Below are 27,166 nucleotides of genomic sequence, written 5' to 3' on the forward strand. Positions count from 1 at the left end.
GACTTTCTCGAATTCTCGAGGTTTTCTTAAAAAAATCAGTCGCAGCAGTAAAACTCGAAAGCATTTCTTCCTGCCCATTGCTGAAATGCATGCAGATCTTGTTTCTTTCCAGAAGTAAGCCTAGGATCGAGCGAGGACACGTACTAAGCATTTATTGTCACTTTTTCTCTCTCAAAATCTACTGAGTAAGCAGATCAAAATAACAGTTTGTATTTGCCTTCAAAAAACGACATGGCGGAATTTTGTCAAGTTTTTCTCGGAAATCCTTCCCTGTCAGATTTCTGAGGAGACGTGGAGAAGTTAAATGCGGAAAGGACGCATGCAATCTTTCAAGTTTTAAATGCACGACATGCTGTGTATCACCTACGAATGTGTAGTGAAGTAAAGGCATGATTTTTAAGTAAATGCTGCACTTTTTCTTCCCTTGCTTTTACTTTCAGCGAGTGATTCGCTACTTCGTACGTATTTTAAAATTTTATAAACCAGAGCGAGATACAGATGTCTAGTCGCATTGAAAGAAACCGAAAGTAAATCCAAATGGACCTTGTCCATCGAAATTTACACATTCAGACCACTCACCTCACTCAACTCACACTTACAATGCCACCGACCAGCTCTTTGGCAGGATAAACTAACAAACACGATATGAGGAAGAGGTGTATCATCTCCGAGCTTGGAAAAAATCACTCTTCGTTCGACATGCTGAAACCTTGACCGGTTTTTGTGCTGTCCGACTCTGATCTGTAAATTACTTACTCAGGAATGAACACGAAACTCTTGTGATGCAAATACCTTTATTAATTTTTAATTCTTTAAAGCCAGCTCCTGCTTTAAGAATCCGGCGATTCGGTGGTGCGAGTACGAGTATAAAAATGTACGGATGGATCGTCCAGAGGTTTTTAACCTGATTTTCTGTTTCTTTCATGCTAATTTTCCTCCGAGTACTCAATATTCTTTGGAAAACGGCAACCAAATCGAAATCTATGCAAGATCTCTCTTCACTCTTTCCTCAAATTATTTTAACCGAATTCAAATTTTTTGGATCAGTCTCAATATATGACATGACTTGGCCCACCAGCGGCTTAAAAATCACATAAAATACGAAATATCTCACGCTTCCGTGTCGAAAAAATCGGTTACCTTCCAGGTTCCCGTTGTTTTTGATAGATTTTCTAATCCCTTGCTGCTGCTGCTCTAACACCGTTTTCATCTCTAGCCACAAAATAGTTACGAGATTTATGCATATTGTAGGAAGAATTGAAACATTGATACCGCAGAGAAACGGCAGGTATTCATTCCTCCTCGCTTTATTCCTATCTGCATGACGAGCTGGCCATGTCAGAGCCATAGGTCGTCATAACCCAACAAATATTATATGATGATCGTGAAATACAATCATCTAAATTACAAAAAACAAGCAAGCCTTGTCACATAAAGAAACCCAATTTCTCTCAGAAAAATAACTCAATACATGATCTCTGCCTGTAAATATGTACGATCTGATAAAGTGATCAGGAATAAAATGACGCCAAATTTTCCCTAATATGAACTTTGTCTCGCTTCTAATTGAACTTTTGAATCCAAAATTTCTTGATTACTGATTATTTATTTTTTTAGGGTGAGAATCAATTCTTTTTGATAAAAAATATAAGCATTTCTCAATATAGAATGGGCACGATTACTTTTCGAAAGACATTACTTAAAGGAAACGGACATGTTTTTCGACCGTATCAGAATCATGTCATGTAATGGGAACTTTGTGTAGTCAATGGGGAATAAAATTAGTTTCTCTGCTCTGACCGTCCGTCCGCATGTAGCAACAAGCCCTTTTACTTCAATATCCAACCAACCCCAACGAGGTATGCACCTTTATGAAGAATATCCAATGTTGTGTTGCCTCCAAACCGCAAGGAAAGAGGAGGATGGTAAATTCAACAGAGCTGATGGTGGTAACTCTCCGACGACCCAGGAGTAAGTGAGCATAAGCGTGTGTAAAGTGAAGGAAAGCAAGTTTTTAGTCAGTTGTTCCCAACTTTTGGATGTCAGTTTACTCTGAAGCTCGAACGTGAGCACAGGCACCGTTTAACGAGCAGCGTTCCTTTACACACAGTCGTCTCACTTTGCATAGTTTGTAAATGAAACGTATGAAAAAACGAGTTGTTTCCCAAGTGCATCAGAATATATAAAAAAGAGACAGTTGTGTGATGTAAAAGTTCACATGAGCCATCAACAACCATGGGAAAAGACTATCGAGTTGAGATTGGTTACGTGGGGCTAAAAAGCTATCACATGTAAAACATAAAATAGTTACAGACTAAAAAGTTGACCACGGTGTTTCCCTGAGTTTTTAGTATCTCGGGCCAAAGTGACATTTGACCTGACAAAGAGAAACTTGCGAGATGGGTGGAGATTTATTGTTGTATTCGTGACGATTAACATAGCGGTAGAGGAAGCAGAAAGAAATTCAATCAAAATGAATAAATTGTGGATTCTTGTTTTGGTGGCGGTGTCAACCTCGTCCTGGATTTTCCAGACGGTTGACTCCTTCAGAAATGATTTCATCCTCCAACAACAACAGCAGCAGTCACCTAGAGCAGGTTGTATTTGGACATTGGAAAATGGTGGGGCGAATAATGCGTCATCCTCCACTGTAATTCCTGTCACGACGACGACGAATAGCTTGATAAAAAATGGGGGCCCATCAACTTTTACCCTCGACTGCAATTTGAGAACGTTAGACTTTTGGAATTATACATTCAACCGCGACCAGGCCGAGCAAACAACTAAACTCGGAATAAAGTGCAACGACAAACTTTTTTTCGAATCAGTCCTAACTCCAAATCAGTCCTTCTTTCGACTCATAAACCTCAAAGAGATTCAAATTGAGGGTTGCAAGATCCGAAAAATGCCGGGTAGAATCTGGGCAAGTCTTGGGTTTCTTAAAAGCTTGGGATTAAGGAGTCAGAATAGCGAGTGGTCGTCCTCCGTGGGTCTTGAGATTGAGACGGGAGCTTTCGAGGGGCTCGGACAACTTGAGAGGCTCGACCTAAGCCAATCGAACATTTGGAGCTTACCCAACAAAAATATCTTTTGTTCATTAAGAAGCCTTGTGAATTTGAATTTGAGTCGGAATAGACTCAGTGATATTGAGGAATTAAGTGCGAGTGGTGGGGATTTGGTGTTGCCAACAAGCGGCGGCGGAAGCAGCAACAATAATAATGCTTATTGTGCAATGAGTGTTCAAAATCTTGACTTATCAGCAAATGCCTTGCGTCGGTTGGGTTATAATGCTTTCTCTCGCATGAGAAAACTCGTGGAGCTCAGGCTGCAGAATAATGCACAACTTGAGGAATTAGGAGACGATGCATTTGCTGGATTGACGCAGCTAAAAATGCTAAATCTCTCATCTTGCCGGCTTGTTGCACTTCCACCCACAATTTTCCAATCGAATGTCAACATCCGGGAAATTTATCTACAGAATAATACCATCTCTGCCATTTCCCCGAGAGTTTTCTCCGGGCTGGAAAACCTACTTTCTCTCGACCTTAGTAGAAACACGTTGACGAGCCAATGGATCAAGGAGAACATATTCCAAGGTCTGAGTCGACTCGTCATTTTAAAACTGTCATCAAACCAATTGAGTTACATAGATGGGAGCATTTTTAACGACTTGGTCTCTCTGCAATCTCTCTCACTTGAGAGGAACAAGATTGACACGATTCACCCCACAGCCTTCAGCGAGTTACGTAACCTGCATTTCTTGGACCTGTCGTTCAACAGATTGTCCCACATCGATTCCAGAACTTTCTCCAGTCTGTTTACGATCCGATCCCTTTACCTCGATCACAATAAATTGCGATCATTAAGCGAAAATGTGCTCAAGAACTGCAGTCTGATTAGTGATTTGGGATTAGCAGACAATCTGTTGCAAGAAGTGCCTGAAGCTCTGAAAGGGGCAGGTTTAGGCCACTTGGTGACCCTTGATCTGGGTGAAAACAGAATTTCTGTCCTGCAAAACGACTCATTTTCTGGGCTCGGACAACTTTACGGGTTAAGAATTGTGGACAACAAGATTGAATCCTTGCCACCCGGGTTTTGCTCATCCATGAAGTCTCTCCGAGTTTTAAACCTATCACAGAACAGAATCCGACAAATTTCACCGTCTGCATTTACCTCGTGTCCAGAACTTCGTGTTTTGCGACTTGACACCAACTCCTTGCAAGAACTGCCCCCCACCCTGGCCCCACAATTACCCTCGCTCTTATGGCTAAACGTGTCCGAAAATCAGATCCGCTGGGCTGACTACCACCTCCTCCCACCAACAACCGAGTGGCTTGACCTCAGCTACAATTTACTCGAGTCACTCGGTGGCCCTGCAAGTTCATCCGAGACGCAATACAGCCTACGTGTCCTGGACGTCTCGTTCAACAGCCGTCTCAGCAGCCTCGACTACACCACGATTCCACCAACTTTAGAAATTCTGAAAATTTCAGACTGCGGTCTTCGCACCGTTGTCTCCGACACGTTCATTCGATCCACCCGAATTCGCAAGGTTTTCTTGCAAAACAACCAATTGGAGAAATTGCCCTTAAGTTCTCTCCGCTTCCCACCAGTTCCAATGGAGAAATCATTACCTGAATTTTACATTGGAGGCAATCCCTTTAAAATGCATTGTGAAATGGAATGGTTGACACGAGTCAATAATCAACTCAGCGTTCTGCGAACTCATCCTCACATTGTGGATCTCGACGCGATTCTCTTGAGGCCCACTTTCTCCAGACCAAATCAAGTGGTACCACTAATGGATACGAGACCGCAGGACTTTCTCTGTTCGTACAAGTCCCATTGTTTTGCCCTCTGTCACTGCTGTGAATTTGAAGCGTGCGATTGCGAAATGACATGCCCCGACAATTGTACCTGTTATCATGACACGGCATGGAGCGCTAACATCGTGGACTGTTCCAACTCCAACTTTCACGACATACCCAAAAAGATACCTATGGATAGCTCAGAACTTTATTTGGATGGGAACAATATGACCCAACTGGGAAGCCACATCTTTATCGGGAAGAAAAACCTGCTCTCCTTGTATCTCAACGGGAGTAATTTGGTATCAATAAAAAATAAGACGTTTAATGGGTTAAAAGCTCTCCAAGTCTTGCGACTTGAGGACAATTTGTTAAGTGAATTGAATGGATATGAGTTCTCCGACTTGGACAATTTAAGAGAACTCTACCTCCAAAATAACTTATTGAAATATATCGCGAAAGAGACATTTGTCCATTTAAAATTTTTACAAGTCCTCCGCATCGATATGAACTTGCTGTTTGACTTTCAAATTTGGGAATTGAGTGGAAACGCTTATCTCAACAGTGTCATGTTATCCAATAACCCGTGGAATTGTGAGTGCGAGTTTCTCATCCCGTTTCGTACCTGGGTAGCCTCGAAAACCATAATTGCTGCAGATTTCTCCAATGCAAACTGTCAAACTGTGAACAATACGAACGAACATCATCATGTCGGTGGGAAAGTGTACCCTATTCAAGTTCAATACCCCATTATTTCAATGTGCAACCACAACTCAGAAGTTAATTTCAACTTTAACCCGATTCATGCACTGGAGAGTGAGATTTTAAACAACCACATTTCCGCTATGGCAGGCGGAGCCGAGAAAGTTACCATTCCTCACCCCACCGAGCGAGAGATTCAATTTGGTCATATTGACTCAAACATTGCGAACGACTCGATGAACACGTTTTGGTCCCTAATGCTCAGCGTCACTGCGTTGATTGTGTTAGTTGTTGTGATTGTGGCGATTTTCCGAAAAGAAATTTATTACTGGATTTACAACAGCACGTCTGAATTACGGAGTAACAGCGGCAGAGGGGTCTTTTCCCGTCTCCTCTTCTTCGTCTTTTGCTGTTGTGGGGAGAAAGTGAGAAGGAAAAAGTCCTCCTCCTCATATGACAACTCTGGTGGCGAAGGTGGTGGTGGTGATGACTCCAAGCTGTTTGACGCTTACTTCATCTACAGCAAGAACACGGCCGACGAGGACATCGTGGTCAACAAGATTGCTCCCGAGTTGGAAACACAAGGTCCTTACTTTCGACTCTGCTTGCACTATAGAGATCTCTGCCTAAGTCCGGAAAACCCGTGGAACACGGATATGATTCTGAGCGCGTGTGATGCCTCGAAAAAGGTTGTACTCGTCTTATCCCGCACCTTTCTCCAGTCCGAACTTGCCCACTCGCAACCTTTCCGAGCATCAATCCAATCTGCTATCAATCGACATCAAAAGAAACTCATTCTCATACTCTTGCCACCCTTCACTGAGCAGAATCTCGGCACGATTTACCCAGAACTTAAAAAAAGCAGTAAGAGTTGCACTTTGGACTTTGGGGACCAGCGGTTCTGGTCGAAATTGAAGGTAATCAAAAGGTTTATTAAATTTACTATAAGTTTATTAACAGTGTTTGATCAAATATAATGTAATAGTCCATCATAATTTGAAATTCAAACTTCAGTAAAGTCATATCGTTCCCATTTTAATTCCTGCTTGGTGGGCAAAAGATCTCGAATAATTGGAATCTGTGGAGTCCTCTGCTGTGCATATCCAATTGTTTTCAGGGTTTGATCAATTGACAATTCTCCGTCGAATCCACTTTTACGAGTTACTAGTTGATTCAAAATTTTGAAGTCTACGTTGGTTGGTTCATCTGGAGCATTTCTCATCATTTGTCCGTGAGTCTATAAAGTACGGATAGCACTTTACGTTTATTTATAAGATCAACGTTATTTAGTTATTATTTCTACACTCAATCTCTTCTTTTCGTGTTACTTGATGTAAACCAGTCATTAAATTGTACTGATCAAGGAATAACATGCTAATAAATGACTACCAACCAACCAACCCAACGTGAATGACATACCTTATGAAAATGCTGCCATAAGAAGGCTCTTTTCATGTTGTCCGCTGTAGAACCACCAGAGAAAGTTATGTTCTAGAAAAGTGAAAGTTTTAAAATATATAATTACTATATTTACATGACCAGCATGAATGACTAGAAAAATATTGCATGCAATGACTAGATTTATCTTTGGAAGTTAGTGACTAGAAAAGCTTACCATTGTGTAACATACGTAACCATTTTGCAAACAAAGCTTTGTTAATTGTGCGGATTCATGCAATTTTGTATCTGCAAAATAGGGACATGGTCCAAATGTAGCGTGTGTGCCATAATACAGATGGAAATTAAATTTTTCGCCAGACTTTCTTTTCTGTTTGAGAGTTTTCTCTGGTCCAAGATCCTTCTTCCCCATTTTGTAGGCGACGAGGATACTGCCAAAATAAGGCTTTTGGTCAGAAAGTTTCTTCAACTTTGAGGTCTGAATTGCAATTATCTTCCGGACAACAGGATCATTTCGATCCACGGGAGAATTCTTTGGCATCAGGGTCCACTTTGTTGCATTTGCAGAAGGTTGTTCACGATATGTCATCAAACTATAGATAGAGATTTTTGTTGTAGCTTTGTGAGCCCTGATACGTTGCTTTTCAAGCCTTTCAGCTCTCCTGCAATATGGAGGCACATATTGGTTAGGGAAATTGATCCGACTATTATTACCAAGCAAGCCAACTAGTGGCAGCCTACGCGGGTGGTTGTTTATTAAAATAATTCCTGGTGGTTGCAATTTATTACCTACGAGACTTGAACAGTGTTATACATACGTTATGCACTCATCCAGAAAAGAAAATGGGATCGTGTTCCATTGCATGCGAAATATTCATCATGTCGATCTACTAACAACCAACTCATTCATTTACACGTAACGCAACAATAACACACCTTGTGGTCAGATTATGTTTGCAGAGATGGTTATGATATCGCTCTTGTTGGTTTTGCAAATGGAGAAATAGAGATTACACATGCCTGGTTCGTCAAAATGGTAGTTACAGAAAAGGTGAAAATGACTTAATAATTTCTGAATCTTGAAAATCACGCGATTTCCTCATAGCATATTATCCTGATAGCCACCCATAGTTCTTAGACTTTCTCTTTCACTTACAGTTCTGGAGTTCCGATGTGTTTCGCTCGCTGGTGACTTCTTAATCCTTGTTTTTTTCCCGTTCTGTGTTGGCAAATTGACCCATCATCGTTCTTTCTCCCACAAAGAAAAGGGAGACTTTTCCTTTCCTTTGGCTTTCTTTGGTTGGACTTAACTTTCCGTGTGACTTCCTTCTCCTCCACTTTCTTACTCTTAAATTTTCCCATAACAGTAAATGTTAATTATAATTAATTAAATAAACCGAATTTGGTGCGTGTGCAAGTTCTCTGGAAATCTGTAATCTCCCGCTACAAATTTATTCAATTTATGTATTTGAACATTTCTATGTTTTTATTTAGCGTCAAAATTACACAATTTTTTTTTACTTTTTTTTTAGATTCTCCTTCCCACCCCATCCAACATTAACACTTTCTCTTCCAACACGGGGGGACGAACTGGAGGACGGAGGGGATCTTCTTTATTAATCTCGGGCTCCGGTGGTCCACAAGCACCGTTGATTGATCTCCAGACAGGAGTAAGCTCCAACAACTCTAACGCGTCCAACACCATGTCCAGCTACACGATAAATCGTCTCGACTTTCCCTACAGTAGTCAACACCAATATCACAGAAACATTTTACCGTACCAGATCCCCCTCTCGAACGACGGCACGCTTAGTCCCCCAGTACCCAAGCATCACATTGCTCTCACGACCCCCTTCCTCCCTCAAGGACATCTTCAACAGCAGTACCAATCCCAGCAGAATTTTAGCCTGTACAATGCCAGTCAGTACAGCAATCCCAGTAGTCAACATTACTTTGTGGGGAATAATAACCTCCAAAATTTCACTCCCGTGCATGGAATTCCGGGTCGTCATCATCAGCACAGTATTGGCGGTGGTACTGGTGGCGTCGTTTACCCTATCGCCACACTTCCACTCCCTCCCACACAACAACAACAACACCACTTCTCTTTCAATGAGAGTTTTCGACGACATCTTCACCAGCAGCAGCAACAGCAGCAGCAACAGCAGCAGCAGAATCATCAAAGCATCCCATCAGGTTTGCAATTTGCAAAACAGTCTTCCGGAAATGGTGGCGGAGGAGGAGGAGGTGGAACCACCGGATACCAACCACTTGAGCCCAATTATTCCTCAAGTGCTATCTCCTCCTCGGCGGAAGAACTAGAGCACGTCTATTCCACTTTGGACTCTCCTCTACAATCTCCCAACGCTGCAAATACGACCGCAACAACTTCAACCAGGATGAATACAATTCCCGACCAGGTCAAGAAGACGACGCCGACGACGATGAGCAATAACAGCAATGGTGAAAGTGCCAATAAATTAGGGAATAGTTTTAGCACTAAGCGTAATGGCAGCAATAGCACTACTACGACGAGCAGTAATTCTGGTAATGGGCATAAAACGGAATTTTCCTCCAGTCAGTCTCCATCGAATAATAATGTAGGAGAAGGTCAGAAGCCCAATCAGCCGCAGAATAGTAATGGGCAAATGTATTTTGTATAGTTTTACATCAATGAACATTTCTTATAAATATTTAAATAGGGTTGATCACCTTTGCTACGCGTATATATTATTATTGTAAAGAAGACTGAAAAGAAGTTCGCTCGCATATCTTACACAAACACCAAGCAAATAGTTTCTTGTGTCAAGTTTAACGTACGCATTTATATTGTAGGAACACGTCTTAAAAAAGAATAATTTATTATTTTTACACCTTAAACTTACATCATCATCATCCAACCAGACAGGCACTGATGTTCGTTTAGTACATATGTACATGGTTGGTTGGTAAATAATACACCATCCATAAATAAATCCTTGTATAAATAAAAGTCTTAGAATTATGACATCCCTCCAATCGAATGACTTCTTCTCTTAGTGTGTGGCTGTTATAGGCAAACATTCAAATCAAACATGAAAAACAAACAAGGAAGCCATCATTTCGTATTCAGACATTTTTTTAGACAGTAGTCTCGAATTGTTGTGTGCTTTATATTTTACTTTAACCAATACATACATATTTACCATTTTTTTATTGTTATCGTGTGAATATATGTGTGTATACATACTTACAAATATTATAAATATGCACGACTGTACTGTAAATAGTTGGCAGACAGAAGAAGATGAGACCCCGTTTTAAGTATTTAAGGTGGGCGGAGTTAAGCCATGATGTCCTATTTTTGACTAGTCAAAAAACATTTTTTTTTACACATTTTTATATATGATAGGATATTATGCAAAAATGATTCGTCTTACAAATTATAAAATTCTTACATAAATAAAAAAAGTGATACTAAAAATTCATTTCATGGACTTGTAATTATAGTGTCATTTTATAAAATTAATATTTAAACTTATCTCGAGAATCATCAACGGTTACAAAATACTCTTCAGAGGGATAGCCAAATTCTTCAATCAATCGATTAAAATTCTTGAATGTTTTGTAGTGACGCCTGTCATCAGGGAAGTTTGGATCATACCGAATTTTCAGGTCGTTTCTACAGATGGTGTAAGGGAGCGTAGTCACTTGGTCGAGAGTAGCCCAAAAGGGTGGGTTGGACCGGTCCAGATGTTCCTCTTCAACGAATTCAAACATCGGGACTCCATCGACGACATACTTATGCGCTTTCTTAATCAGATCGGATGGTGGGGTTGCGGCTTCCGTTATGATGTAGCGCTCGACTCCATGGAATTTGTTGTATTTCTGTCCGTATGCCTGGATTTAAAGAATTAATATTTATTTAGACCGGTCTAACGTTGATAGCAGTGGAATTAATAAATAGTATTTACCATCAGAAATCCTTCCCCTATTTCTTTTGTATTTGTGGAGTTGCATAAAATAACCTTCTTTTCTATGCAATAGTCTGGGTCATCGCAACCAACGGTTCTGTTGTAGATTTCTCGGTTATTGCTTTTACGGGAAAAGTTACAAGGTTGAGAAACGACCCAAATCTCCATTATATATCCCGACATAATCTTGAACCGGTTCAACTGATTGCATAGTTTCCCATAAATCAACCCCCATATTTGCCGGAAGAATTAATGATGCTGTATATATAATATCCATTGGTGGTCTAGCTTCGACAGATTTTCGCATGCTGTCTTTAATTACGTCATGAAGAGGGTTTGCTGGGTCCCTATAGGATTCGTTTGCATCGGATCTGGTCTGCGATACACTTAATCTCATTTGCGCAGCGTAATAAGACGATAGTACATTCCTTTTGCCATCAGATTTGAGGACCCAGTAACCCTTTACTGGCGAACCTTATAAAATTAAAAGATTGAACCGGTTCAATAAAAACTATTAATTTATTCTCAAATTGTAGATAAAATTATACTTCTTTACCTGGAATACGGATATCAAAATAAATCTCCCCATGCTCCCGATCTTGCTGCCTCCAATTTCCTGCCAACTCAAGCTCCTCGCGTCGTTGATCGTAGGCTGCCCGACCTGCTGATGGATTCTTCTCCACCTCCTTCAACCAATCGATCAACTCCTCACGACGTTCCAATTCCCGGAGATTGTTGGAGAGCTAAAACGTAAACAAATTTATTGAACCGGTTCAAATAACAATAATTGTTTACGTTGATTTATATTCGACAAAACAATAAATATAATAAAAAATACAGTACCTTTCCATATCGCCGTGAATGGAAATTCTCTGGAAGATCGAGATCTGGATTGATATCTCTGGAATGACTAGGCTGAGGGTCCGAGTTGGACAGGTCCAGATTATCATCACCATCGTCTTCTTCATCCTCTGACTCATCTGAAGAGACAATTGGAAGCGCCTTCCTCTTCCGGCTGCAAACTGTAAACACGTCTTCCTCGTCACTGTCCGACAAGTCTACATATCTGAAAATGTATAAAGCAAAATGAAAAGTATTCTAAAACCAACACAGTTGAACGGTCTAAATGTACATGCTTACAAATTAACTTGACCGGTCAGGATTAAATAATAGTTTAAGTAATTATATGAAAGGAAGGGGTGGAAGAGAGGGATTACTTACATCTCGCTGGACTTGGGTGATTCGGCGTCCGACTCCATGTTCACTACTCACACAAATATTTATGAGATCTGATTTTCGAGTAATAATTTTTATTTTCTGGAGCAGTTTTCTTGTCGACTGAATCCTTCGGGAAACAAACTCAGAATGATTGAACGTTTATCACTTGTCGATGCTCTACTTACTCCACAGCCAAGACAAGTTTGATCTTGATTACTCGAAACGGCGGCAGTCAAGCCGCATGAGTCAGTCCAGAGGTCTCAAAAAAATCATTGAGTTTGAGCCCGCTCATTTCAAATTCAGCAGTTGTTTTATTATATCCTGACTGACGTTAAAACAATTACTTTTCTCTCTTTTTATAATTGCAAAAATAAAAATTTTAAAAAAATTCGGTGTTAACATTTGCACCGGTGACCGATGTCGGTCCCTCGTCATCAACCATTGTGTTCCAAGTGCTTCAAACTGAATCGTAAGTATTTCTTTTTAAATTTTTTTTATTGGACATCACATATTAATAGTTTCTTATTTTCATATACAAAATATAACTGCCCCGAAGGTCGACAATTAATCAATCTCGACCCCCAACACTTAGTGAGATGTGAGTGACATATTTTTTTGTACCGGTACAATAATCTATTTTCTCTTGAGAATAATTTATGATTATTTAGCATCTGTTCATATGTTTTACAATTGTGGGAAGACGGGCACAAAAGGGAACATTGTCCACTCCCCCCCAAACCCCTCAGAATTCCAAAGTGCTCTGAGAAGGAAGGGAGTCGAGGCTAAGCGGCGTGCTGGGGTCAATCCTGGATTCAAAATGGGTGGGGTGTGGGAAAATAAAATGGTGCAACGCCAACAGTGGCAAGTAGAAGGACGTAATATTCCAGTGAGAACATATATTTATGTAAGCATGGATTTTTGAACCGGTTCAAATATATTTTGTATTAGATTTGTCTGATCGAGAAAGAGTTGATGTCAATAAAATCTTCACTTTTTTGCTAACTAAATACTCCAATCAAAATCTACCATTTTCCATCTGTTGCGTTTTAACAAGCGCTATTTTTACGCCAAAGGCTATACAAAATGGTATTAACTCGTGTTTCATGACCACTCTTAAGGCCCTTGACAAAGGCCAAGGCATACTGGCATAAAGTCTACGCATCTTCTTTCTTCCATCACAACCGGGTTGACATATGGATGGGCTAGTCTTTCTTCTTTTCAATTTTTTCACTCATTATTATTCACGATTCGTTGTTCTATGAGAGAACATGTGTCCGATTTGATTCGATACATCGTAAAAATGTAGGCACTTCCTTCCTTTGAAACCAAGAGTTGTAATTGGTTTCTTAACAAACACCGTCTAATCCACCATTTCATGATGCGATGCAACTCTGTAGAATCGTTTTAGGCTGTTGACTCTCGGTGGGAAAAGTAACTAGTATTTACCTAAGCTATGGTTGCATCTTCATTTTCAACACACAGTTACATCTCTATTTGCATTTTAAAATTGCACATGATCCAACCAACCCAGCAAGATTTAATTGTTAAGGGCGAGTTGTTCAGCACGTACTCGCACAATGATTGGCAATAAACTTGTATGTAACAGAAGAAATTGAATTAAAATCGAGATTTAATGAAGCATATCAATTTTCCATTTGATATTTCAATTTACCATTCGAAATTTTAATTTACAATTCAAATTATGTTGTAATTGCAAACATTACTTTGTCTTATCTAGGCATAACCGTACTAAAAAAGTAAAATTCTTACCAGAATCTCACCTTGCCTCGAGGAGCTGATATTAATTTGTACTGCAACTATGCTGAAAAAAAATAAAAGATAATGGAATTTTGTACAAGAATCTAACTGCAATAAGCTGCATTTCCACAAAAAATTCTACCCGAGTGTTACGTTATCTCACCAATCTTATTTACTTAATCGGTTAAATTACATCCATACGAAATGCATGTGTGTATGAGTTGAAGATGTTGTTTGATAAATAATTACTTATAAACTCAATTGCCTGTCATGCCTCGGTTTGCCTGCCCAATCCAATTTTTATACGGACTCTCTTATAATCTAGTTAATATTCTGTAAAGTTAGAAATACTGAGTCTCCTTCCACCATATCGATTTCAACGTTACGCTAATCCTTTATATCAATATCACATCGATTCACTTCACTCATCAGAATACGTAAGAAGCATAAGAAAAGAAGACCAGCCTGTACTAACTGCATCAACAAATCAACTCAACTACCTTCTTTACTTTACTTTACTTATGGCCATGGAAAAACTCGTTGTCTCTAAGCTTAATCTCGATTCTGGATTGTATTACTACTGAAATTGAACCTAGCAATTTACCTGACAGCAAAAACATTGTTGATTTGTTCGATTCATAAGCAACTAAACAAACTGAACACGTTACAAAATGTATGCTCCGCGTACCTCGCCTTGACTCGACTCGACTTCAATTTAATAAACGTTAAATATTGAAATAATGATAAATGAACTCACCTGCCTTCATCTCCATGCTATTTATTATAGATCATCAGCCCGGTTACGGCCAATTCCAGTTTGTACTTGCTTAATAAGTGCATTCTGCATTGAACATACTGCATGCATCGTATTACAGCATTTTCAAATTATTTTAACAGGTATATGCAGAGAAAAGAATGGACAGGTACAAGATGCTGCTGGTTGCAGGACTGCTTCTTGTTATTATATTTAAAAACGATTATCAGTTGCATATGTATGTTGTAGTTAATGTGTATTTATTTAATAATCACATTCGACCTGACACGATAATAATGCATCTTCTTCTCTGGATGGAAGCCCACCACTTCACTCGACTCTGAATAATTTTGCAGTATTTCATTTGTTAAATCTATATTGGAGCATGTAAAATTAGACACGTATCAATATGCAGACTTTCAATTTCTTCTTAAATATTAGGATACATAATATTTTTTTTTAACTTACCAGTCCAATCAAATGCTACCATATTCCATTCAGCTTTTTGGCGTATTGTACCGGTTGGAGTACTTTTATTGATCAGTGAAGCATCATCCATCTCCTAATTCTAATCCCACTACTTCTTGTCCATTCTTCCTTGGTGACAAAGACGTGAAATAAGAAGCTCTCATCTCAGAAGAGGAGACGATGGAAATCCAAAATACGAAAGACGTCTCATCTCATCGATTAATTCAAGCGGAATAGGTTTCAATTCAACACGTACGTATTTAAGACTTTCCTTCCTCCTTCTTCAGGAGTTGGATTTTAGTAGTTGGAGAAGAGAAACAACCAGGAATTCACCGGAGGAGCCGGGCCAGACGACAGTGGCACTAATTACTCTCGGACGAGATGATTCAAATGAAATGAAAAGTTGAATAGAATCTCTGACTCTACAACTATTTAGTGCAGTACTTACATACTTGTACACTCCATGCGTATGTATCTGCAGGCAGGCAAAACAGCTTATACCGAATTGAATCGCTCCTGACACGACACAAGCACAAAGACAAAGAAGCCATTCGAGTGACAGAGAAAGGGACAGAGCACTATTACACTTACAAGAAGATGAGCATTGCATTTATCTATACACTTATTGTATGCATGTTGTTGGAGGAATAAATACTTTAGTAGAGAAGAATCACCCACCCTCCTCCTCTTCAAGAGTGAAAGAGGCACTCGTAATCAGATCACAATGTGACAAAGACGACATTTTTACACTGACTGAGCAATTATTTATTCACTTTAAGGATAATTCTTCCAGCAGCTCCCGAATTTACTTTTATCTTTGTCCCAGGACAATGAAGAACTTTGGATTTTACACGAGGCATTAATCTCCGATTCAAAATGGAGAGAATTATTTTCGACTTGAAAGAAGATTTCATGGTGTAATATCAACCAACCAACTTGTTGAGGTTGCGTTCAATTCAAATCTATCTAAATCGATTCCGCGTTAATGAATTTCCTGTCAAAGAGATTTAGATTATGAGGTTGGGTGAGGAGGCTTTCTTCTAATTTAAATCTAGAGTTTCTAAGGCATAGATCTCTCTGACTGGCACACTTGATCACTCACCGAGCAGTACTAATGACAAAATATCTCATCAAAAGAATTTGTCAAGCAGGTACGTATCTATCTCTTGTCTTAGTTACTTGATTACAGTTCAACTATTTTTAGGACCATAAACTGCAACTCCCATTTGAAATTGTCATTGTTAACTAATGTCATTTTAGATTAGATAAAAAAAAATATCTGTGTAACAACATCTTGTCGCATTTTGTACAACAGGGCTCCTCCTTGTTACATATTATTACAGATATCAAAGCAATAATTGTACCCTTGTCGTAATTGCATCGCTGAAATTACCAAAGTTAGGATGACTTTGGCTGACCTGTGCATCCAATTATTGTCCATTTTGTCAAGCAATTTCAGTTAAATAACATTTTTTCCCAGAAAAAAAAAGAACTGTAAAGTTCTCATTTTCTTTTACTCGGTAAAAATTTAAGACTGTTTTTATGACATTGGAGAAAAGCAGCAGCCAAAAAACCATGCACAATCTAGTGAAATCTGAATTGAGAATGCAGCATTAAATTTACATTTGCTCCGAAGCAGGCCCAACTCCAATAAGAAACTCATCTAACTAAGTACGTATTTCTCGCTATTACGTAATACACTCGTTTTGCGGTTAGTTCTTTCGTTGATATCTGATCAGATATATCTGTACCCAAAAGGAGGAGCCATGTACATCACTATTATTGGGAGCATCATCAGATGAAAGTGCGAGTGGGCCGCGGTGGAAGAATAATCATTGCCTGCAAATAATACTGCATCTCGTACGCCAAAAAAGATACGTACAACGAGCTGCTTGCGCATTTAAGTATTCATGAGGTGTAAAGTGTCAAGTTGAATCAAATAAAAGGGAACAATTTGGAATTTCTTATCTGCACGAGGAAGACGACGACGAGAAAACAGGCCAAAGAAGGATTTTATGAGGTCCAATTATAATACCAAGAAGCGTTGTCATCTTGGGAATTCTTACTCCAATAATGTGACTCTGTTCCCAGTCAATTCTCTATTTGTCCTGAATTTACAGTGCTTATTTAGTCCAGATATTTTAACTGTAACTGTTCTCTCTCTTGGCCCAGAGAAGAATTCGTTGTTTTCCGTTATCTATACTAAAGAAGGCAAATTTCTCTGGGAAATGAGTCTAAACTTTCTAAAATAAGATACGTATTTGAAAATTGCTCACTTTTTTGTGCCCTCGCTAATCACAATAAATCTGCATCTCGACTAATTTTACTCTGCATTAGATTAAATGTTACTTTCAAGAATTTAAGGAATTCTTACCCATTCCAAAAATCATAAGGATCGATCTTTTAACTCACAATCAGAATCTGTCACGTTTTCGTAATAAGATTTCATTAAGGTTAAAAACTTGGTAAAACTAACCGGAACGTACGACATTAAGATTGTAACGAGGAATTCTAAATGGGTGCAGAGGGAGGTAATAAAAATTCGAAATTATCTCACGAATTTCTCGGCCAGTTCTAGAATTATTTTACATATTTGTAAATTTAGCCTTTACATGTTACATCCTTTCCACTGAAAAACCAGTCGGACAGAAAAAGTGCCAGAAAAAGGTACACGAGAACAGTGAGTGCAACAAAAGTGAACTAATAATGCCCTCTAATTATGTTAAGTTCTTGTGCTAATCAGACCATGCGAGAATGAATAAATGAATCGAGTAGTCCACTAACCTGTCGACTTTTCTGTCAAATCAAAACCTGAGGTCATAAAATTCAGATCATTAGTTGAAGTGAACACGACGTCCAGTTCTATTACCAGTCAAAAGTCGATGCTCATTACACAAGAGCCCAACTAAACCAGTCACACACTGAAAGAAAATCATGCCTAACGATATCGACTACACACATTCAACATTGGATTTCTTAATTCACAAAGAATTTGGTGCACAGACTAATTGTCGGGCATATTTATGACAACCCTTTGCACCCAACTTTCTTCTCTGAGGCAGTCGAACCCCAGGAATTCTCAAGTCTTGATGAATTAAGGAAATGCAAATTAAGGAAAATTTCGACTTTCCATCCATTCTTGTAACATACGTATCACGATCTGCAGCTGTTTCCTACATATTTGAATGAATGCACGAACTAATGATACCCAATCTAAAAATCATAAAGTTAATAAACGTCATGAAAATGATACAGTAACCCATAAGGCCACAACGCACGTCTTGTTGAGTTATGCATCCCCGCGTCTGCCTAAAATTAGGAATCACCTTTCGATTTAAGGCTGATGACGATGATAAAAAACATGAACTGGAGAACATATTTAATATCAAAGCATAAGATCTGTAACACCACAAGATTTTCTCTCAAATATAATTACACGCAAAGGTGGATGGCCATACATCCAGGGATGTGCATACATAAGTTCATTAACGACAAGTCATAACTAACCAAAATAACACAAAGAAAATTTGGGCAGTTTCAGCTCAAACTTTGTGGTTTTAGATGAGGTACGCCCACTCAAATAAAAATCTCTAAACTCTCCTCCCATTTCATCTCCAAATTCCAGGTGAGCATTTGGACGGAGCACTCGTAACTAACCAAACTAATCTCACACTAGAACAACACACTCAAGACAAATAGCTCTCCTAATACCTCATAATACGAAGCTGAACAAAAAGACGAGGAAGGGGATTAGTTTTCTCGGCCAGATTTAAAAAAAAATGATAACCTATCCGGCTCAGTTACATGTTTCAAAGTTCTCACTTTCATAATTTTTAAAAGTAAACTTTGACCGACACACCCCCGCGCCTTCCTCCCTTCAAGGGCAAACAATAAAGGAAGTTGGTTACATATGGAACCTGTAGAACAGCAGACGAATGATGAAGAAGGAAATGTGGTCAGAAATTCCGGAGTGATAAATTTTGAAGGGTTGGTCATTGAGGTTCGTTACGGTGTGGTCATATAAAAAGGCCTGGTGGCAAATTAAGAGTCTGTCTTTGCTGGAAACCGCAAACTAGAGCAACCCATTTTTCATAATTTTGAGTATTAGACTACCCTCTAATTTGTGTACAAAATTCTAGATCTGTCCTAACTTGATAAGAGCCCTGTATAATTATGCTATCTGGAATTGCTCGTCTATCCAATTTAGAAATAGTATCACTCATGCAAAGCCTGAGTATGTAAGTACGAGACTCTCAATTTATTAGATTGTGATTGGATTTAATTGAGGCCAGAAAATGGATCATGTAACAAATATCTTTGTTTTTTTATAATTTTCGTGCCACGCTATATTGAGCTTTATTACACATGAAAAGTAAAAGTATTTTTCTACATTGCACAACTACTTACGTAGATTTACTCTGCTGGCAAAAGAGCAAATTGTACAATCAACTGGAAATGGTGAATATGCAATTTAGATAGATTTTTCTACACCTTTTATGGATAGGATAATTATGACTTCATTAAGATTTTCACCGTAGATAAGAATTAAAAGCAATAAATTAAAACGAAGGTCGTGACTACACACACTCAATAATTTGATTGCATATAAAACACACATAATTAAGTAATTTTAATTCCGTACTTTATCATGAGATACGTACTCAATCTAAGCAAATAAGGTCCACTGTATCAAAATGGAATCAAACAAAATGGCTTTATTGGTTTTTCCCACACCTGACCCGACCAGTCACCTGAATGAAAAGCACCGGAAAATCAACCCACCGAAATTTCCAAAGTGTTCAGTAAAGTACCTGAAACTAGACCGTCATCGTCACTAATGTAAAATTGAAATGGCTGAATTTCCATTCCACCCTCACTTCAGCTCCAGTTCCATTCTTGATGGTTGACAGTGTGAACTGTGAAATGGAGAAATGAGATGACTGACAGAACTTCCTGTCAACGGGAAAGGGTTGATTTTAAAAGCGCATAAAAAACAAAAGAGAAGTCCATCAACCATGCAACTTCACTAAAGGGACATTACTCACTCTTACGTTCTTTTAAACATCATGCATGCGTATAATATGCATGTACAGGTAGGTAGAGGAATAGTAGTTGTAAGCATTTTGTACCTGGCCATTTCCAGCTTATTTTATTACCTTGCATCGCGTGGGTGGAGGAGGGTGGATATTCTATTGTGCTCTTTTTACTATCTTACACTAGTTCGTATTTAGTACGTACCTCCATAATGTTTAGCCATCAACGTCATTGGCGGACTGTTCGTTTCGCATTTTATAAACTTTGCAACCCATGCATTCATCAAGCAAGGTATATAATCCGTATCAAAACCACGGTCATCACAACTTGTGATTCACAGGTTCAAATGCAAACATGTGAAATATAAATTTGTATTTCACAAGACTGAATGCATGATCAACGAGTACTCATTCTTTTAAAATTCGGATTAGACGACGCAAAATATGTGTCCCAGACAGGCCAAGACCGTCATCATGACTCAGAGAGTTCAACAAATGACAAAAAATCCAAGTCGCAAATACATCCTTGGTTAAACGTAATACTACTTTATCATGCACTCTACTCGTATTTGTGAGTAGTCACTCATTGTTAAATCGTAGGTATCTCCTGCACAAAGAGACAAATTAGCCTGACAAGGTTTGTCAATCATGGGATGAAAATTTATCAACTTTTTCGTGCCTCTGAATGCAATTAAAACAAGTTTCAATTCGCTTTGTTTTCCATCGGCGGTCATCATCTCCATCAAGATTTGATGATGAAACTTGTATTTCCCATCAAGCTTTACCATTATTGAGTGTCATTTCAGGTTATTTATTTAATTTCGATGAATTTGCTTTTACTAACGTCTACGCACCACTGCTAAAGATCTGGCCATCCATTATCCTGCGAGCTGCTTATTATCACAACCCAATCACAACAACGTTTAAGCAATAAACCAGTAAACTTTAGTGTTAGTTTGCTTAAAGAGGAAGAGCTTCGTGCGTTAACATTCTTGCATTACCGTCACAACTTACAATTTAGAATTACAAATTGCAACTAACAATTTACAAAAAGTGATTGAAATGAGAGATAAGAGAGTGACAAATGGCTGGGTCAGTGAGCAAGTCAACTCTACTACCGAGCCTCTTCTCATATAAAGTCCCCTTTGATATCTTCCGTTGTCGTTGAATTTTTGGAGTTATTTAGCGACATCACATCTCTGTTAAAAATTTTGCGTGCAAAGATGCAGCAAAGATGTAGAATTTTAAAATCAGGTTTTTGTGATAAAGGGAAAAATACAAAGACAAATCTACGCCGACAGACAAATAAATAGTAAAAATGTCTTTACTCATTTGGCTGAAACAATGACGAGTAAAAAAAGTTTAGTATGCATTGTGTCACACCTCGAAATTTTCTGCGTTGACTAAAATCGGTTAATTAGCTAATAAAGTGTGGTGGGTTTCTAGTTTAAGCAGGACTATTAAGGAAGATAAGTAGGTCTTGGAATCTTGCTGGCTCCTGGTACATACGGGACCCCAAAAATCATTTGACTTGGCGTTATCTCTCTTCTTTTTGCATCGCTTTCTGCTTGCTGTATTTCTTTACAAGGTTGAAACATTTTTGATTTGGCGTCGTCATCATCAACAATGAATGTTGCACTGGAATCTTGATCACTTTCTCCTGATTCTTCGTCTGAATTAATATCGAACAACGTCGTTACAGCAGATTTTGCATGTTCCAACAAGCCACGAATTATTCCAAGGGCATAACTATTATCATTTTCAGGTGGAATTGTGCTCGGTTTTTCTGGAACAATGGGCTCTTGATTTGCGAGTGAGTAGCATAATTTCATCTTGGCATCGCTATTAATTTTGCTCGGGTTAAATTGTTTAGAAATAGGTTTCGACATTAAAACTGAGGGCGGCGTTTTCGTAACAACCTGTTCCACTGCTTGTGACATCACCGTATTTTTAGGCGGACTCAATTTTCCCGTTGAAACCAACGCCAATTGAGATAAGGTCAGTTTAGTTCGTGACGACAAGGTTGGTATTCGAGAAGGGTTGACGTTGAGGTTGACTTCTCGCTTAGGTAATAAAGGTCGTGCCACATTATTGGTCTCATTGTTGGTGATTGATTTCTGCTGACAGTCTTTGACGCAAGTATCTAAATTTTTCATGGGACAATTCACTGTGAAAAGATTAGACTTTGGCTTTACTTTTGCAGTGGATGCCAACGTAGGTGTTGCAAATCGTATTATTTCTTTGCTAGGAGTAGGAGGAGGAGGTTGTACAATGGGTTTTTCCACTACTACCACTGCTGCGGGTTTTGGAGGATCTTGGCGTGTCTGCAATCCTTTTGGCTTACTTGATTGTAATATTACCTCAGAAGCGGAAGCTTTCTTATTATGCTGCTGCTGCTGGTAGTGGTTGACTACGACTCGCTTGTTGGTATTCGAAAATGGAGTTGCGGATTTTTGACACTTGTTGTTATTACTCGCTGCTTTTACTTGGTGCAGAAGCAAGTCATAATCTTCAAGGGATGAACAGGATGTGGTTGACGCTGTCAGTGATACCGGCAGCAGACCTGCGATCGATGGGAAGAAAATTCAGGATCAAATTTCTTTCTATTCATTAGTATTTCTATTGTAAAAGTATTTGGATGAGATGTGAAAAAATGCACAAAATTACATAACTCCCATCCACCCACCAACCTTTACTGCCAGTTCGTTGCTGGGCTTGCAACTCCCTCAAAAGTTTTGCAGCCGTGCGATACGATGCATTGTGTTTCTTAATGGACTTGGCCAATTCCCACACCTTCAATCCCTCCTGGTCAATCTCGTCGTCGTTATAATTCTTTTTATTATTATTCTCAAAATCTGATGCAGCTTTATCATTGTTTGTATCAAGTTTGGTCTTGGAATTTAAACCATATTCAGCTTCCAATTCATTCAAGAGCAAGTCAAGTTTTTGGCTGTGTGAAAAAGGAGCCATTCCGGACATTGACTTTGAGGTGGACAGAGTACAAGAAGAGTGCAAATAAGTCTTGTTCATTTTCGCGTGTAAATTGTAAATGTAAAAAGATGTCAACTGTGAATTTTGAAACTTTTGTCTTCTCTAAATGGACAGTGGCCGGGTTTGGTGTGGTTTGTTGGACAGATAGTAGCCTCACGTTACATGAGGTGACGTGCTTCAACTTCAACAATTGACAATGACACCTTGCTTCGTTTTTTTCAATTATCATTACCATTGTCAAACTCAATACTTTTGCTGCTGGATGTCACATAAATTTTAAAAGTCACTATTCAATGTTTCTATCTCAACTTGTTAGAAATTTAGGCGGCTTCTTATTACCCCGAGAAGTTTACTTCTTGCTAACTTATTACGGTCACATTGAGTGAGTTCAATAGAGGGCAAGAATATTAGTGAAATCTCATAATTTACAGTGAATAACGTTGATTAATGCAAATAAATAAATGAAAAAAAAATTGTAAAAACACAGTTTCGCATAGAATTTCATAGGAATTTATTTAATTTCAGAATTAAATAAATTCCACACGTTATCTGCATTCCTTATCCTGATTTTAACCGACTTTGGGCAACATTAACATATCTCAGCCGAATTAACTATATACCAATCAGCATAAAAATTCCCAGATTTAATTTCACGGAAATGTGACACCAAAAGAGAAATAATTTTCATTCGTCTTGTGCAAATGTGAAATAAATAATTCAACCTTTCCCCAGATAACAGTAGATAACAATTTGCATTATAATCTGGTATGCAAATAAAAGTAAATAATTATCACCATAATCATCACCATTAAATGAAATGAAGAGACGTTTAAAAAAACGACAAGTGGTGTGCTGTGTGGGCGTTCCGCACACCTCAGTAAATTATAAATATTATTGTGTATGACAGCCACGAATAGTATACGCCTGACAGAAAACAGGTAGTTATAATTTGAAACTTCGGTTTTATTGCGGTGCATATTGCTATTTTTTAACTATGAGAAGCATTTAAGTGGTGTAAAACACTGCTAGTGGAAAAATAAACTGTACACAATTTGTCATGCAAAGTGTTGCAAATTCGTTGCAGTGACTTGCTAACTGTCACAACTAGCATTACTTATTGCTTGGTCAAACACAACCTACTTTTTAAGCCTTTTTAGTTTGATGACTAAATGCAAGTCGATGAAAAATGTCTGTCTGGTGACCGAAAGAAATATTTAAGAAGCATCTCTAAGCTGGCTCCTTATCTTGAGTGAGTGGCTTTTTTGGTTGGTTATATTGGCCGATGACACATTTGCATTAAACGAATGAATGGAAACAAGAACTAAATCCTCTCACCGTGTTTGCCAACAAACAAGAAATGTGTGTATAATTATTTTTATTTTTAAGTCTCGACATGAATACAAACAACGAGGACAACACGTTGTAAAAAGTAAATCACAGACAGTGCGTTGATTAGCATTTATTTGCAAGGAGCGATAATTAGCTTGATTAGTATTGACAAAAGATTGAGGTTATTGATACCGTTATTATGTATTTGGGGATCCACTTAAATTCTGGAAGTGTTTGTATTGTATTTGCATAAATTAGTCTTTTTTCAAAGCCATGACGTATTTACGAACTTGAAAAAATACACAATTAAGTATGCACCACCGAGATGAAAAGCGACACCATTTTTTTATTCCATTACAATTTTTTGGTATCTTGCTGAAAATTAATTTCACCAAGTTTTCTTATCAAGCAAAACCAACCGTGTCTGTGGAGAGAGAAACGCGTTTCATTGTTGTGTAGTTCCCCAAAACATTCCACATTTCCATTTCTTCAACCGATTTCCTGTGGCGGATCGAATCGGCAGCAATTTTCTCCCCATGTGGCTATTCATCTCGTCGTATAGTTTACACTTGGACACCCTTATTCCTCACTCTTAGAACAATGTAATGGTGCATTTTGCCTTTTACCTTGCCCTGCACACCTATCATTTCCATCCACTGTCTGTGCCATGAACCACATCTGCATCTTTTGAATTTATTCCTTACTGGTTAAATTGAACACGAATAAATAAATAGCACCAGCAGCAGCAGACCATTAGCATGGCTCGTTTCACTTTGTATTCAATTCGTCTATTTCACTCTTCCGTGGTTCCATTTCTCTTGAAATCACAATGTTTTATTCTCTCTGCTCGTGTATCTGGTGAGACCGTGACCAAGGTAAAACTATTTGGTGACCGTGTAACTCATATTCCATGTCAAATTATGCTCAGTATTATAGTTTCAAATATGGATTTGGATTAACGTGCCAGTGAGCAAGGACTATGCCGAAGCAGTTGAGAATGTGGGTGTCAATGTCCCAAAATGCTTCGTGTAACGTTGACTAAAGTCTATTAAAGTCGATGTATAGCAAAGAATTCAATTCACATTTCTGTTTCAAGTAAATTGCATCTTAAAATTTGAAGTTAGCACTTCCTGTTCATCACCCTGCAATAATTTCACCATGAAATGAAACGACATGACCATGACATTGGACCGACTGCAATTTTGTGAATGTTGACGAAATAAAGTAGCGATATAAAGTTTGGGCGAACTTTTTGTAGCAGCACTAACTAACTAAATACTTGGATGACGAAAAGGGGAAAGGTATATATAAAATAATCATGAGTCACTCACTCACGTTAGCTCATCAAACTCTGAGTAATAATATTACCACCAATTGCAAGATTGCATGATTCGATGGGGAGGATGTCATTCTCATCCTCCTTCCTCCACCAGCCAACTCATCTTTTATCGAATCAGTCCACAATCCAAACGCACAAGAGCCTAGTAATTACCTGAAACCGATCTGCTCCCCTGGACGTCCACTTCCAATTGTAGCAAGATCTTTGAATCCATAGAAGTCATCTCGGACCTCCCAAACTCAGAGAGAGAGGTAGGAAATCCAAGGAGCAAATTCTCTCACCTGCCCCCCACTTCCAGGAGTGCTTTTCCTTCATATTATTATCCAAATATCTGATGATCAGAGACACACGCAGAGGAAGACTTCCCCAAAAACTCATTTTCCTCGCCATTGATTGATCATCAATGTCTTGTAATGTGTTCTAATGAAGAATGATTGAGCGATGGGTAGATCGATAGGGAAAGTTTTTTTGTTACTCTGATTGCCTTGCGTTGCGTCATCTTTATCTTTTCGAGCATTTCGTGTCAACCGCAAAGCAACTGATAGCAATTTTATATTCCTAAAAAAAGATAAGAATAGGTGACCCTTTAAAAGATGACAATTCTAAAAATGCTCACTTTTACCGATTTGTCTTTCCTGTACTTGAATGAAAGAGTCGCACATTAAGGAAGGTCAGATCACGGCAAGGATGAAGTTCACATTAAAGTGCAACTTTTGTTATATGTGCATATAGTGAAAGTAAAGTCGTAACAATAAAACTACCCGCATCACATTTACTGTTCAAATAGGTACTAAACCAATTCTCTCTTTTTGTTTGTAGGAAAAAAAGACACAAAATTTCAGTTCATTCGCTCGATCAGTGCGCTAACACACAAACTGATGTTACAAGATAACATTCATCAGGGTTGAAATAAAAATAGATAAATAAATAAAAAGCTCCTATCTGCCGTGTGTCTTGTCTTATTTCAAACTTGTACATGTGACTTTTCCTTCAAATACGTTTTGTACAATACGCAGGTGGATCGGATTAGTCGGATGAGTTCATCCCAAACCTTAACTTTTTACGGGATCATAAAATATAACAATCATCACCAAACAATGCACATATAGAAGAGATGAAGGAATAGGTTAAGTAAATCTCCACAAAACAAACCAATCCAGGAAGCTCAACAAAAGTAGTTAATTAGTGGGTAGTAAGTAAGCAAGTAACAAAGTTCTAAACATTTTGGAACAACACAGAAAGGGTTGAAATTCCTCACTTCTGTGCAACCTAAAAATATTTTCACTTTGAACTTGCGGCTCTTTTATTTTATCCAGAAAGTATTTTAAGCGCATTATTAGGGTTTTGAATACAGCTTTTGTTGACTTTAATGAGCCCCATCATGAGCAATAATTACTCGCTTCTCCTTCTTCTTT

At 38.5% G+C, this 27,166-nt stretch overlaps 3 protein-coding genes and 1 long non-coding RNA gene across 5 annotated transcripts; 2 read left to right on the plus strand and 2 right to left on the minus strand.

Moving 5' to 3' along the window:
• The first annotated feature begins 2,037 nt into the window (after window positions 1-2,037).
• Window positions 2,038-10,375, plus strand: LOC110859955 (toll-like receptor Tollo). The gene is made up of 2 exons (XM_022108995.2): window positions 2,038-6,427; window positions 8,441-10,375. The coding sequence occupies exons 1-2, from the start codon at window positions 2,474-2,476 to the stop codon at window positions 9,569-9,571; spliced, it is 5,085 nt and encodes a 1,694-aa protein (XP_021964687.2). The 5' UTR covers window positions 2,038-2,473; the 3' UTR covers window positions 9,572-10,375.
• Window positions 6,422-8,433, minus strand: LOC118438925. The gene is made up of 4 exons (XM_035859821.1): window positions 8,065-8,433; window positions 7,126-7,570; window positions 6,930-7,001; window positions 6,422-6,747 (listed from the first exon to the last, which is right to left on the minus strand). Exons 1-4 carry the CDS (start codon window positions 8,268-8,270, stop codon window positions 6,514-6,516), a joined length of 957 nt encoding a protein of 318 aa, XP_035715714.1. The 5' UTR covers window positions 8,271-8,433; the 3' UTR covers window positions 6,422-6,513.
• LOC118438926 lies at window positions 10,064-12,204 on the minus strand. 2 transcript variants are annotated; one of them, XR_004837142.1, is made up of 5 exons: window positions 12,083-12,204; window positions 11,705-11,927; window positions 11,418-11,604; window positions 10,862-11,335; window positions 10,064-10,787 (listed from the first exon to the last, which is right to left on the minus strand). XR_004837142.1 is itself a non-coding variant. In XM_035859822.1 (4 exons), exons 1-4 carry the CDS (start codon window positions 12,118-12,120, stop codon window positions 10,998-11,000), a joined length of 786 nt encoding a protein of 261 aa, XP_035715715.1. In that variant the 5' UTR covers window positions 12,121-12,204; the 3' UTR covers window positions 10,814-10,997. The 2 variants fall into 2 exon arrangements, 1 of the variants encoding a protein (XP_035715715.1); XM_035859822.1 differs by lacking the exon at window positions 10,064-10,787 and having other exon boundaries at window positions 10,814-11,335.
• On the plus strand, window positions 11,868-14,445 carry LOC110860010. Its single transcript, XR_004837143.1, has 2 exons — window positions 11,868-12,677; window positions 12,748-14,445. It is a non-coding gene; the product is annotated as an uncharacterized LOC110860010 (long non-coding RNA).
• Window positions 14,446-27,166: the final 12,721 nt, after the last annotated feature.

The sequence above is a fragment of the Folsomia candida genome, unplaced genomic scaffold, assembly GCF_002217175.1.
Source record: "Folsomia candida strain VU population unplaced genomic scaffold, ASM221717v1 Fcan01_Sc028, whole genome shotgun sequence".
NCBI classification, from domain to species: Eukaryota; Metazoa; Arthropoda; class Collembola; order Entomobryomorpha; family Isotomidae; genus Folsomia; species Folsomia candida.